The sequence below is a fragment of the Sceloporus undulatus genome, chromosome 8, assembly GCF_019175285.1.
Source record: "Sceloporus undulatus isolate JIND9_A2432 ecotype Alabama chromosome 8, SceUnd_v1.1, whole genome shotgun sequence".
Lineage (NCBI taxonomy): Eukaryota > Metazoa > Chordata > Lepidosauria > Squamata > Phrynosomatidae > Sceloporus > Sceloporus undulatus.
The window spans coordinates 28,397,653-28,411,140 of NC_056529.1; the positions used below are offsets into that span (position 1 = coordinate 28,397,653).

The 13,488-nt window shown below is 42.9% G+C and overlaps 1 protein-coding gene across 7 annotated transcripts in view; it reads right to left on the reverse strand.

The window, feature by feature from the left end:
- Window positions 1-13,488, reverse strand: part of MAP2K3 (mitogen-activated protein kinase kinase 3) — a 48,531-nt gene that overhangs the window by 16,399 nt on the left and 18,644 nt on the right. For 2 of the 7 annotated variants that reach the window (XM_042437319.1, XM_042437316.1), the window contains exon 1: window positions 11,065-11,617. The exons of 3 other annotated variants lie outside the window; for them this stretch is intronic. In XM_042437319.1, the coding sequence (XP_042293253.1) occupies window positions 11,065-11,080 (16 nt within the window). In that variant the 5' untranslated portion in view covers window positions 11,081-11,617. Of the gene's footprint in view, window positions 1-10,561; window positions 10,735-11,064; window positions 11,618-13,488 lie in introns of those variants that run through there. 2 more of the 7 variants (XM_042437313.1, XM_042437314.1) reach the window with 2 other exon arrangements.

Below are 13,488 nucleotides of genomic sequence, written 5' to 3' on the forward strand. Positions count from 1 at the left end.
AAGATGGTGGTTGGAGGAGGGCTCTTTGTCTTCCAGGCCAGGCCTCTCTCTCCCTCAAGATGGTGGTTGGAGGAGGGCTCTTTGTCTTCCAGGCCAGGCCTCTCTCCCCCTCAAGATGGTGGTTGGAGGAGGGCTCTATGTCTTCCAGGCCAGGCCTCTCCAAGCAGGCATTCGAACCCTGGTCTCCAGAGTCCTAGTCCAACACTCAGACCCCTAAATCACTGTTGACTCTCGTCCGTTCAAATCCAAGAACTAAATGACAAGGTTTGCCCCAATGATGATTTGCAGAAGGCAATTTCAACTTGCCTAGTTCTGTGCAAACTATGTCAGCTGCCAGCTGAGACATCACAACAAACCATGGCTTGGCTTGTCAAACCATGGTTTGTTTGATAATAATTTTTATTGGCACATTAAGAAAACACTTATTTAATATAAACATGAAATTATTGTGCTTCCAAGTCGTATAAATTGCTGCTGAATGTATCTATCATCTTATCACTCCTCTAAATATCACATCCTATCCCTTCTACAAAGGAAACAATTTTAAAAATCCAAAAGATAAGTAAATAATCTTTATATATTGAATCCTAATATCACTATATCCCTTCTCAAGTTTTTCATGTAGTGCATAAAAGGTTTCTCAAGAATTCATTGATATCATTGCCTTTAACAAAATTGGTCAGTTTTGCAAGTTCCGCCACAGCTGAGACATCACAACAAACCATGGTTTGCCTTGTCAAACCATGGTTTAAGCGTAATATCTATAAACCAGATTTGCTAAGCAATTTAGGGCACAAAAGAGCAGGGCCAAGTCTTCCACTTGTCTCAAGAAAGTCCCTGCTAAGAGTTAACCCGAAAGAGAGATTAGCCAAAGCTGTCTCCAAACAGTGCAAATTACATCAGCCTGAAAAGCAGACAACAGACAATGGCCATTTATTAAGGTCTTTTCTGTTCCGAAGGAGAGAGAAGGGGGCAGCCTTTGGGATTTCTCTTTTTATCATGAAGGGACGGAGAGAAGCTGTCAACCGCCAGGGGCCTCCTAGTTCTCCAGACAGGTTTACAGGAACAAAATGTTCCAAAACACATGACGGTCTACATGTACATCTCAAGCCAGATCTGGAGTGACAAGGGAGGGGGCTGGCCATGTACGGCAACAGCATTCAAGTTGCTCTTTGTTTTCTTCAAATACTATATCTTCTTCAATGGAAAGCAAAAGAAACCACTAAAGTAGCAGACTCAGCGGTTCAGATTGTGTACCGAACCCACATGCCATGGCAAAGCGCAACCATTAGAACACATGTGTCTGGGATGCTTTTGAAGACAGCCCATTATCCGTCTTTTTCAGGATCGGGAGTTACATTGGTCCAGAAAAAGACCAAAGTGAGGCTGGCAGGGGGATTCTGCGAGTACTGATGCCAAAATAGGACCCCTCCCCATTCAAACTCTGCTGCATCCTTACTTAGAGATGGAGCTGCATCCATAAACCAGCTGCATCCTTACTTAGAGATGGAGGACCTCAAGATGGTAGCACTGGTAACCTCAAGGCTGGACTTTTGCAATGTACTATGTTTTTCGGCTACCTCTATTCCAAGTTCAGAAATTTCAATCCTTACAAAATACAGCAAAAAAGTGATTATATCACACCAATATTAAAATCACTCCACTGGCTGCCCATTACTTTCTGGGCAAGGTAAAACAGCGCATGAAGATTTGTATGTAAGACACTCTACAGAATTAGGGAACAATCATTCTTGCGCATTCATTCATATCTTTTCATTGTGTGCCTTCAAGTCGTTGCTAACCTATGGCAGCCATAAGGCCCATGGAGTCTTCTTGGTAAGATTTGTTCAGAGAAGGATGGCCACTGCCTTCCCTAAGGCTGAGAGACTGTGACTTGCCCAAGGTCCAGTGAGGATTTGAATCCTGGCTCCTAGAGTCATAGTCCCATATTCAAACCACTATGCCATGGTGTCTCGCCACTCAAATCCAAGCAGGTACTGCTATATTCATGCCAACAACATATAGCGGGGAAGACTTCATATATCAGTACTGTTTACAAGCAGCCAAACTGTTCTATTAGACTGGCATCGCAACTATTAATTACACAACTAATTAACATTGTGAAGCAAAGGGCACTTGCTTTCCGGATAAATTTTTCTGGATTTATTTTAAATAGGGGTAGAAGATGTTTTCTCCCAGTTTCTTCTCAATACCAACTACAGAAGCCCAGGAGAGTAATAAATGTAGGTTTGCATTTACTTGGACAAATGATAATACCTGGCCCTGCCAGCTAGAAACTGCCATGGGTTTGCCGCAGACGGAGAAGGATGGCATGAGTAGCCCCTTAGTCACTCTGTGGTGACTAAAAAGCAGGGCTGGTCTGTCTAGTAACTTGTCCTATAAATCTTTTCAAAGCTAAGAGTGTTTCAGCCTTTCAAAGGCCCTAGGCTGTCTTTCGACTAGACGCCCTTTTTCAGAAAGATATTTGCATTTATTAACATATATTAGGGGCCTCTGATCTCAGGCTTCCGAATTTAGAATATCGCAGGAGAAAGGGGGGTTTCTGAGATTTTGGGAAGCATCACCCACAAGCATGGCAGCAGATCACTGAGGTCTAGAAACGTGTGGACAGCCACAGGGTTTAGGTGATAATGGCTCACGAAACTACAAATCCCAAATTCCCCAGCACTGAACCACGACAAAGCGGTGTCTAACTGCATTAATTCTGCAGCGTAGATGCAGCCACAGTTTCAAGCAACTTTACAGAGTGCTGATGCTTAGGTTCGAATCATCATTCTTCAGGGTGCAAAGTGCATCGGATGCAACCTTCCCCAGGACTGCAACTTGTAGACCACAAGCAAAAACATTTTTTATTTATTTAAGCAAGCTTTTAATGCTTAAGCATGGACATTTTTTTAAATTGCAGAAGTATGTTTTATCTGTTTTAATTTTCCTATGATTTTTAATCAATTTTATAGTGTTTTAACATGGTGTTTTTAAACTGATTTCACAACTTTTAGCAAACGTTTTTCATTTGTTGTTATGGAAGCCACCTTGGGTCCCAGCCTGGGAGAAAGATGGCATATAAAGTAAGTAAATAAATAAATAAATAACTTTTTAAAAACTTTTGTAATTGATGTTTTAATTCTGTCTTTTTAAATTCTTGTAACCCACCTTGAACCCCACTGTGGGAGAAAGGTGGGGTATAAACCTTTGAAATAAATAAATGCATTTTTTCATATTTTCAAGCCACGGATGCTTGAATCCATGGATACGGAGACGGCTGAACTCCATCCTGAAGTAACTGGTTAAATGCTTTTCCCCAGTACTATTGCAACACAAGGATGGGTTGTAATCTCAGGTTGCATTGTGAGTCTCCACCCTCCTGTCCTGACCTGAACACCTCAAGCCAGGAGCATGCATGAAAATATGCACATTTGGCGACCTGCTCCTAACCCAACAAGCTCTGCTGGAAATTCCACCTTTTTTTTTTCCTTTGGAGGCCTCTTGGCATTGCCAGGCTACAGTTTCAGGTTGCTTTCCCAGGGCTCCAACCTTTCCCCTGCTCATGCACACCTCTCCTCACTACCGCACACATGCACACACAGTAACACACCATGCAGACATACACACACAGGGTGAAAGAAAGTTATAAATAGCAGAAGGCGTTGTGCACTCAGCTGACCGCTTCTCCAAATGCTTGGGTGAGACAGCGGAGGATGACAAACAACAAAAGGAGGAGGGAGGAAAAGATGCCAGGTCCAAAATTCCCCCTTTTGCAGGAATCGGACATTCATGAGATGCTCTTTTTTGCAAAAATGCTATGGGAGATATGAAGCAATCAGGGCCTTCTCTTCTCTCATGAAGCAGGAGGCTTCTTCCACCATCTGCCTCCAACATCCCAAAATGTTAGGCTTGGAAGGGTCCCCCCAAGGCTATATAGTCAAACCCTGATGGTCCCAGATGCAAAGCAAGAGCACAGCCATTGACAGGAGGCCATCGAAACTGTGTTTAAATACCTCCAAGAAAAGAGAGTTCCCTAGCTCTTAAACATGCCACATAGATCCTTTGTAATGTTTACCAGGGGCACATTCACACTCATTTTTTTGTCCCGAGGAGATGCGGATGGCCATGCTGATGCCTACTGGCTTTGTTGTTCCCATTACGTTTTGGGTTCGCAAATCTGAGTCATTTTAACCCTTGTGTTATTCACGCATGCCACCATTTCGGGTTAAAATGGAGCCGCCTCCCGTTTAATGATATAGAGTAGTGATGGTGAACCTATGGCACGCGTGCCAGGGGTGGCACTCAGAGCCCTCTCTGTGGGCACATGTGCCATCACCCCAGCACAGTTTGCCAGAGTTTGTTATTAGAAAGCCAGAGGGACATGGCACTTTGCAATAAATAAGTGGGTTTTGGGTTGCAGTTTGGGCACTCAGCCTCTAAAAGGTTCACCATCACTGATATAGAGTGTTCTGAATCGATCATCCAATATTCCTAATCCAATATTCAAACTACTGCACAACGCTGGCTTTCATACATTCCCAGCATTGATGTCTTGTTATGAGCTATCTCTGTTGTAACACATTCTAGAGGGGCTTGGTCATAAGTAGGAAAAAAGCATTAGCTTTACAAAAGACTTGCTCCTTATGGAAAATGAAATGGCCAGAAATAAGTTATTAGGAATACTGACCAAACACGGCTGCCTTTTGGGACTCTCTTTGGAGTTCTTGCTCTCAAAACTCTTGCGATGTATCTTTAATACACTAAATGTGACTATTCTGTGCTAAACAAAAGTGTGCAACAGTTTCACAATATGCACAGAATACATTTTATGTTGGGAAAGTAACAAAGTGATTTCACCCCCTCCATTTGTGAAGGATGCTAATACAGTCTCTCAATCCATAGATTTTTTTATCCATGGATTCAACCGTCCCATAAACTGAAAATATTCAAATATAATATTAATTCCAAAAGGAAACTTCATTTTAGCCATTTTATATATCCATTTCACCATGTCATTGTATTTAATGGGACTCGAGCACCTATGGATATTTCCAAAAATATCAGATCTCTTATCAGTGGTGGCACCAAAAGAAAAGAAAAAGAGCAATTTTTCCACAGAAGAGGTAGGAAACTTCAGGTCCTGGGATCGAATCTGGCTCTCCTAGGGTTCTCCTCCAGTCTTAGGGGTTTCCCCAGATGGCTCCACCCCCTTCCTTATGACATCATCATTTAGGTCACTGCAGCCCAAGGGGTTTTCCCAGCTTTGCAAATGGACTTCCACATTCCAAAAGGCAGAAAACGCCTTTCCTTTGAACACTGGCACTAAGAATCTTAAATCATAGAAATGCAGAGGATGGACCTGGATTGTGCTCCACCTCCCAGAATTTCTCTGAAACTGAATCTCAAAGAGGTTCCCCACTTTGGACTCTATAGGAAGGTTGGGCAAGGGTGGCAGATCCAGGGGCTAATCCTTGGCACCCTGTGATGCCCTGGGCATGGCATGGGCTACCAAAAAATGCAATCATAGCCCATTTTTTGATTTGGGGGAGGGGAAAACAGTGTTTTAAGAATATTAAATGTGGGTTTTCTGGCCCACATATATATGTGAATGGATGGATGGATAGACAGAAAGATGTGTTTGTGTGTGTGTATGTGTATACAAACACACAGTGGGCCCTTGGTAACCACTGGGGTTTGATTGTAGGATCCACCATGGATAACAAAATCCATGGATGTTCAAGTCCCATTAAATACAATGGCATAGCAAAATGGTGTCCCTTCTATAAAATGGCAAAATCAAGGTTATTTAGAATTTATACTTTTTCGGGGGAATATTTTCAAGTCATAGATGCTTGAATCCATGGGTTAAAAAATCCGTGGATAAGGAGGGCTGACTGTATATATGTGTATACACACACATATAGATATATAGACACACAAACACATATATACACACACACAAATACCTGAATATACATACAGTATACATATATACAAGGGACAGTTCCAGACCGTTTTGTTCTTCTTAACTGTCTTCAAGTCGACTTCAACTTAAGGCGACCTTATGAATGAGAGACCTTAAGTCACCCGATCCTCAAGTGCCCTGTTCAGATCTTGCAGACTTAGGGCCGTGGCTTCCTTTACTGAATCCACCCATCTGGTGTGCATGCTTTCCTCCTGTCCTATTGCACTCCTCTTTACCAAGCATTAGCTGACTGAGGTCTACGAAAGCTCATGCTGCCAACTTCTTTCCTTTAGTCTCAAAAGTGCTACGAGAAGTCTCTACATATTGTCTTTTCTAGGGAGTCTTCTTCCCATGATATAGCATGACAATCTCAGTTTCGTCATCTTTGCTTCTGGGGTGAGTTCAGGCTCGATTTGGACCCATTTATTGATCTTTCTTAGCAGTCCACAATATTCACTGAACTATTCTCCAGCATCACATCTCAAATGAATGGATTTTCTTCCTATCAGCTTCTTTCACTGTCCAGTTGTCACAACCATACATAGAGATGGGAAATACAGTGGGCCCCTGATATTCACTGGGGTTTGGGTCCAAGACCCCTCATGGATACCAAAAATCATGGACATTCAAGTCCTGTTAAATGCAATGGTATGGTAAGACAGTGTCCCTTATATAAAATGGTAAAATCAAGGTTTGTTTTTTGGAATATATATATATATACTGTATATATATATATTCAAACCGTGGATTGTTGAATCTGTGGATACGGAGGGCCAACTTTTGGGAAATGACCATCTTTTTTTGTTGTGTAGCAATTATTTTGTCTTCTCTCTTCCTACATACTACCTTTTTCCTTTTGCTCTCAAACATGCCTCCAATTTCTCTAACCCACAGCTTGGATTTCCAAGTTGCAAGACTGCTATGAACACATCCTAAACGTTCAAGATTTGGGTGACTGAAACTTGCACTCACTTTATTGAGGGTGACAACCTGTCCTTTTCAATGGACAGTAGTCCTCCATATGAGGGATTGCAAGGGGATCCTCCTCTTCTGAATGGTCTTCTTTCTTTGAAAGGCTGATCGTTTGCTTTAAATAAAAAGGTCTGGAAAAGGAGATTTCGATTAACTTTCAGGAAGAACCTGAGCTTTTAGCAGCGGAATGGACTATCTTATAAAAGGATGGACTCTCTCTTCTTTGGAAGTTTTTAAATAGAGACTGTTTGGCTATCTTTTTGGAATTCTTTAGTTTTCAATTCCTATATTCACGCAGGGTTGGATTAGATGACCCCTAGGGTTCCTTCTTACTCTATAAGTCAGTGATTCTGTGAATCAGAAGAGGAGAAACTAGGGACTCCGAAGTTATAGCTATAGCATTTGGGCAGCAGACCCAATGGACACATGGGTCACCTGCTCAGCTAAAGTCCTCCATATCCAAAGATTCTGCATCCATGGATTCAATCTTCTGCAGCTTGCCATTTTATGTAAGGGGCACCAGTTTACTCTCATTGTATATAATAGGACTGGAGCATCCATGGATTTTGGTATCCTCTGGGGTCCTGAAACCAAACCCCAGCAGATACCAAGGGTCCACTATAATTCTGTTTACATATCAGATTTAACATGTGCAATTTCATGCCATCACCCTCTTTTTGGGATGATGTATAATATATACTACTTTTTTGCAATCTACAGTAGCCATCCTTAAATTTCTTGCAATAGACAGAACGTTTGTTCCAATTCCAAGGACTCGGAAAGTAAGTTTTTCACACAGCTAGCCCTAGATCTTTAGCCATCAACTGTTCAGTGAAGTCTTTCCAAGTTCCTAGATGTTTTATTGTTGTTAGCTTTTCAGAAAGCATGCCTGTGGATCGCTCCCAACCTTCAGGGCACTTGTTCCAGAACATTATATGCAGCTCCTAAACACCCTTCGTTTTTGAAGTTTTATTCCGATCTGGACTTTTTTTACTGAAGCCCCCAAACGGGAAGGGAATTTCCTGCCTGCAGATCAAGATGTGCAGCAAACCCAGAATCATAAGAAGAATCACAGTCACCGACTCTCATCCTCATGGGATGGATGGGCTTGACAAATCTCAAGATGCAGTTTAGCATCAGATTCAGGACTTCATTGTCCATAGGGCTGGTGAAAGTGTGCGGAGGCCAAAAGAGACAATGGATGTGTGTTGCAAATATTGCTAATGGACTTGAAATTTACTACCTATCTTTTATTGCTAGTAAGAGGAGGAATCAGAAGCAGCATGATTCCCACCCCTGCTGTCAATCCTGGAAGAAACAGGATGGGATTAATAATAACCATGGTACAAATGGGGAACTGCAAGAAAATGCTGCAACGTGAAACCACAAGGAAGTCCAACTCTTATGTTCTATCCCCATTTCGACTTGTGCCCACTTCCCTACACCACAGAAAGCATGCTATGACCACTGAGAATCCTCGCTTGTGGATGGATCCAAGCCCATCCATCCTTAATGTCATTTGTGCGCCTTCAAGTCATTTCCGACTTATAGTGAACCTAAGGTGAACCTATCGCGGGCTTTTCTTGGCAAGATCTGTTCACAGGAGGTTTGCCAATGCCATCCCGAGGCTGAGAGTGTGTGACTTGCCCAAGGTCACCAAGTGAGTTTCATGGCCAAGTAGGAATCGGCCTCTCAATAAGTTTGCCTTGTAAGTCAGAAATGGTTTGTAGGTACACAACAACAACAACAACAACAACAATAAGCCAGAGTTGCCGTAGGGTCGCCACAAGTCAGAAAGGCACAAGATTCTGTCTGATCTTGGAAGCTATGCAGGGTCAGACCTGGTTAGTATGCGAAGGGTAGACCGTCAAGGAACATGACTTGCTGCATTTCAGAGGAAGAACCTGGCAAAACCACTCAGGAGTCTAAGAAAATCCTATGAAATTCACTGCAAGTCAACAGGTGACTTGAAGGCACACACAAACACATGTGAAACTTGTCACATTTTTGAGGCTCTTGCTAAGGTATTGGTGCTTTAAAATAAGGGATCAATAGTCACAAACTTTTTTTAAAGCCCTCAAGTAACTTTTGGTCCAAGACATCAGTAACCATCCACCTAGAGACCATTTGAACTCCCTTGGCTCAGTGCTAGGGAATCCTGGGAAATTGTAATTTATTGTGTTACCAGAGCTCCCTAACAGAGAAGGCTCACCATCTCACAAAACTACAGTTCTCAGGGCAGTTCAAGCGGTCTCAAACTGGATTTGGACCTTATGCAGCCTTGAGAGCCAGAAACCTGTCTATGCAAACACTCCATGGATACTCAGGAAATGCACCTCAGATACCAGAGATTCTGCACTCGCGCACAAATCTAACAAGCAGGCCACGGCACCAAAACAGTCCTCAATTTGGCACTTTGATGTGGGTTGGCGGGTGAGCATTTCAAGCCTTTTTGCATATTGAAGTCACATACCCTGGCCATGCACAAATGGACAACACATAACACCTTGCAAGATGCGTGCAATGCACCGCCGGCGATGTTCCAGATGCAGACAAAGCGAGCCACTATGCATCAATAGAATCACTGCAAATTAAGTCTCGTCTTACAAATCTGGAGGGAGAACGTCCTGGAAAAACTGCACAGCTTGGCTGATCACATAAAATCTGAGCACATGAGCTGTTATTAAACTCCCAACATACACCACGAACAGCAAAAGTTGCAAAGCTGCAATCCAGGCTGCATCCGCACGGCAGAAATAATCCAGGGTGGTACCACTTTACCTGCCAGAGATCAATGCTATGACTTAGCCTTCCCTGTCAGAGAGCTATGGTACGGCAACACACTATGTATCCCAGAGAAGGAGCAATGTCTCCCAAAACTAAAATACCCAGAATCTCATGGCATTGAGCCAGGGCAGTCAAAGCGGCGTCAAACTGGATTATTCCTGCAGTGCGGATGCTGCCCCGCTCTGTGCGATGCTAGAAATTTAGAGAGTAAAGGAAGATTTCATTTGGGGAGGACAGAAGTCATAGCTGGGAAGCAATGCCCTGAATTCCCTTAACATTAATCCAGGGCAGTTAAAGTGGTCTTAAACTGGATTATTTCTGCAGTGCAGATGCAGCTCCACTCTGTGCAATTGCTAGAAATTTGGAGAGTGAAGGAAGTTATCATTTGAGGAGGAACAGAGGTCTTTGGTGGGTAGCAATGCCCAGAATTCCCTTAACATTGAGCCAGGACAATTAAAGTGGTCTCAAACTGGATTATTTATGCAGTGTAGATGCTTCCCCACTCTATGCAATGGTAGAAATGTGGAGACTGAAGGCAGATTTCATTTGGGGAGGGACAGAAGTTTTATAAGGGGAAGCAATGCCCTCATTTTGCCTCCCCCCCAAAATACCACAACCTTGCCGCCCCAAATATACAACTTGGCAACTCTCCCTTTGCAAACTCTCTCCTTGCAAAGTGACCTTTTTGCAAAAGTTGCAAAGGAGGGAGGCAGAAAGGAAAACGGGTCAATAAAAGAATAAGGGGGAGGGAGGAAATAAAAACCCTCCCAAGTCATAGTGGCTCATGCACAAAAAAGTGTAACTACAACAGCTGCCCCTGAGAAGTGTTACCTGTCAAATGCCAGGCTGCAAAAAGCATATTCTTTTTACATTGCAGCTTCCATGCAAAAGTCCAAAAAGGCTTTTTGAAGTCTTCCCAAACGCAATGCGGGGGCGCCTTGTGCAAGAGGAAAAATGTTTGCATGCATAAGAAAAGGAAAAGAAATGCACGACGTAGCACGGCCCTGGAGAACGTTGTGCACCCATTTTGCACTTTTTTGCACCCCTACCCTCCTCCTAGCCTGATCCCAAGCCTGTCCCCTCCCCAAAAAAGCATGCAAACCCCTTCCCACGACTCTCCTTCCAATTGCACCATGCATCCCTTTTGCAAAAATAAAAATTTAGCAATTGCACATTTATTTATTTTTTTGCAGTTTGCAGGAAACCTTTCCATTGCAACAAGTTTTCCAGCACTTGCAGGAAAAGATCCGGGGGTTCTTTTTTATTGCAACAGTCCCACTCACCCCCCCCCAAAGAAAAACCCTTGTCACCCATTGCAACACATTTCTCTCTACCTTGTTTTCTGTCCATGGTGGTTTCCCAGAAGTCAGAGAACAGCAAAAGGCACGCCTCAAAAGGGAGGGGGAAACTGGATGCCTTGCAAAAATAAAATGAAATAAAATAAAGGAGCCGAGCTGGCTGCAAAAAAAACCCAAAATGCAATTATTTTCCGAAGGTTGGTTGCATGCTCTGATCTTTCTTAAGGACTAGAGCCTTGGTTGTCAATGCAAAATTCCTCTTTTTAATTGCTATTTTTTCCTTCTCTCTTAAAGCAATTGCATGCAAAGAGAGAAATGCAAAAGTGCAAAAGGGGGGGGGGGGAGGTTTTTTAAAAAACCCCCCCAAAGAAAAAAGGAAGAAAAAAAGGCTTGGGGGGGGAATTTGGCAAAGGTTGCAAAAGTGCAGCTTGTTCTTTCCAAGCAGCTGCTGAGGTTGGGCCCCTTTTCCGGACGTTAGAGGACCCCCAAATATTTTTTAAAAATTAAATTAAATGTAAATGCATTCCCAGCGAAGTTGCAAAAAAGAGCTGCAAAAGCAAAGGAGGCTCAGCAGGAGACAGAGCGGCCCGTGACGTCACCCAGGAAACTGGCATCCAGCCAAAAGGGGCGGAGAGCGGCCTCGGAGGCAGACAGTCAGGCTGACCAATCAGGAGCTCCGGAGCACGGAAGGCGGGCATTAGAGGCCTATAAAAGGCAGCCAGAGCAGAAATGGCTCCTTTCTTACCTCAGGGCCTTTTAGTGGAAGGTTCCCTCAGGCCAGGCTGACTGGACAGGCTTCCATTTCAGGCCTTCTGTCCAGGAGGAGTTTCAAAAAATGCCCTCCATTTTGAGCAGGGTTAGTGTGAGATACAGTTTTTGAAGTAAAGAATCAAATTAGGATAAAACAAGTCAAGTAGCAATATCCAATTTATTAATTATAATCCTTAGGAAGTATGGATATTTATAGGTCCCAAACACACTGCAGTTTGACACCACTTTGGTCCAGAACACATTGCAGTAATAATGTGGATTGAGACCGCTTTAATGGTCCTGGCTTAGTGCTAGGGAATCATGGGAATTGTAGTTTGTTGTGGCACCAGAGAAGGCTCAAGGCCTCAAACACTACAGTTCCCAGAATCCCCTAGCACAGAGCCAGGGCTGTTAAATCGGTCTCAAACCAGATTATTTCTGCAGTGTGTTTTGGAACAAAGTGGTGTCAAACTGGTTTATTATTTCAGCAGTGTGTTCTATATCAAACTGGATTATTTCTGCAGTGCATTCTGGAACAAAATGGTGTCAAACTGGATTATTTCTGCAGTGACACCACTTTAACTGCCTTGGCTCAATGCCAGGGGATTCTGGGAACTGTAGTGTTTGTGAAACATTGAGCTTTCTCTGTCAGAGAGCTCTGGGGCCACAATAAACTACAATTCCCAGAATACCCTAGCACTGAGCCAGGGCAGTTAAAGCAGTCTCAAATTGGATTATGTTTGCAATGTGTTTTGGACCATAGTCATGGTTTTAACTCTTGTTTTGTATTGTCCTACATTTTCCTTGGTGTGGTGGTTTGAGTGGTCCCATCCACACTGCAGAAATAATGCAGTTTGAGACCGCTTTAACTCCCCTGGCTCAATGCCAGGGGATTCTGGGAACTGTAGTGTTTGTGAGACATTGAGCCTTCTCTATCAGAGCGAATACAAAAAAATGCATTTCCATACAATCAAAATCATTAATTTATCCAGAAATTGGATAATTTATCCAGAAATTGGATATTAAAAGATGTACTATCTTTCTAAAAACCATACATTTTCTAAAGGTTTCCAAAAGATTTCCTGCAGATCACCGTAGCCTATTGACAGTGGGCACGCTTGCTTTTATTCAGCACGTTCACCGCACAGAAATAGGTCCCTGTTTCCATAGAGAAATGCCTTCATTTCTCGAAAAATGGGATGTTTTCTAAATACGGTGCCTGTCTTCTGCTAGCTTAAGCCGAACAAAAGATTATTCAAATCCTTACCATTGTAAAATGGTTAAAATATAGAAGCTGAGGTTTCAACTACATACAGTACAGTACTGTACTGGCAAAATGGCACTCCTTTTTGCCAGGTGTGTTTCCAGATTCAGCCTTGGAGAGGGCTTCTGCACCTTACTTGTTGTGTATAGCAATAGCAAGTACATTTCTATACTAGCACTAGCACTATACTAGTGAATACTATAGTACTGTACAGTGCTATGCTATACCAGTATAGCACTATACAGTACCAATATAGCATTATACTATATAGCACTATACTAGTGAACTAGCACTCCCTAAGCCAGGGGTAGGCAACCCTTTTCAGCCGGGGGCCGGGTTGCTGTCCCTCAGACAACGGTGGGGCCGAAGCCAAAAAAATAAATAATTAAATAATTTAAAAAAAATCAATTAAATAAATAAACCGGGGCAAATGGAGGACAAAATTT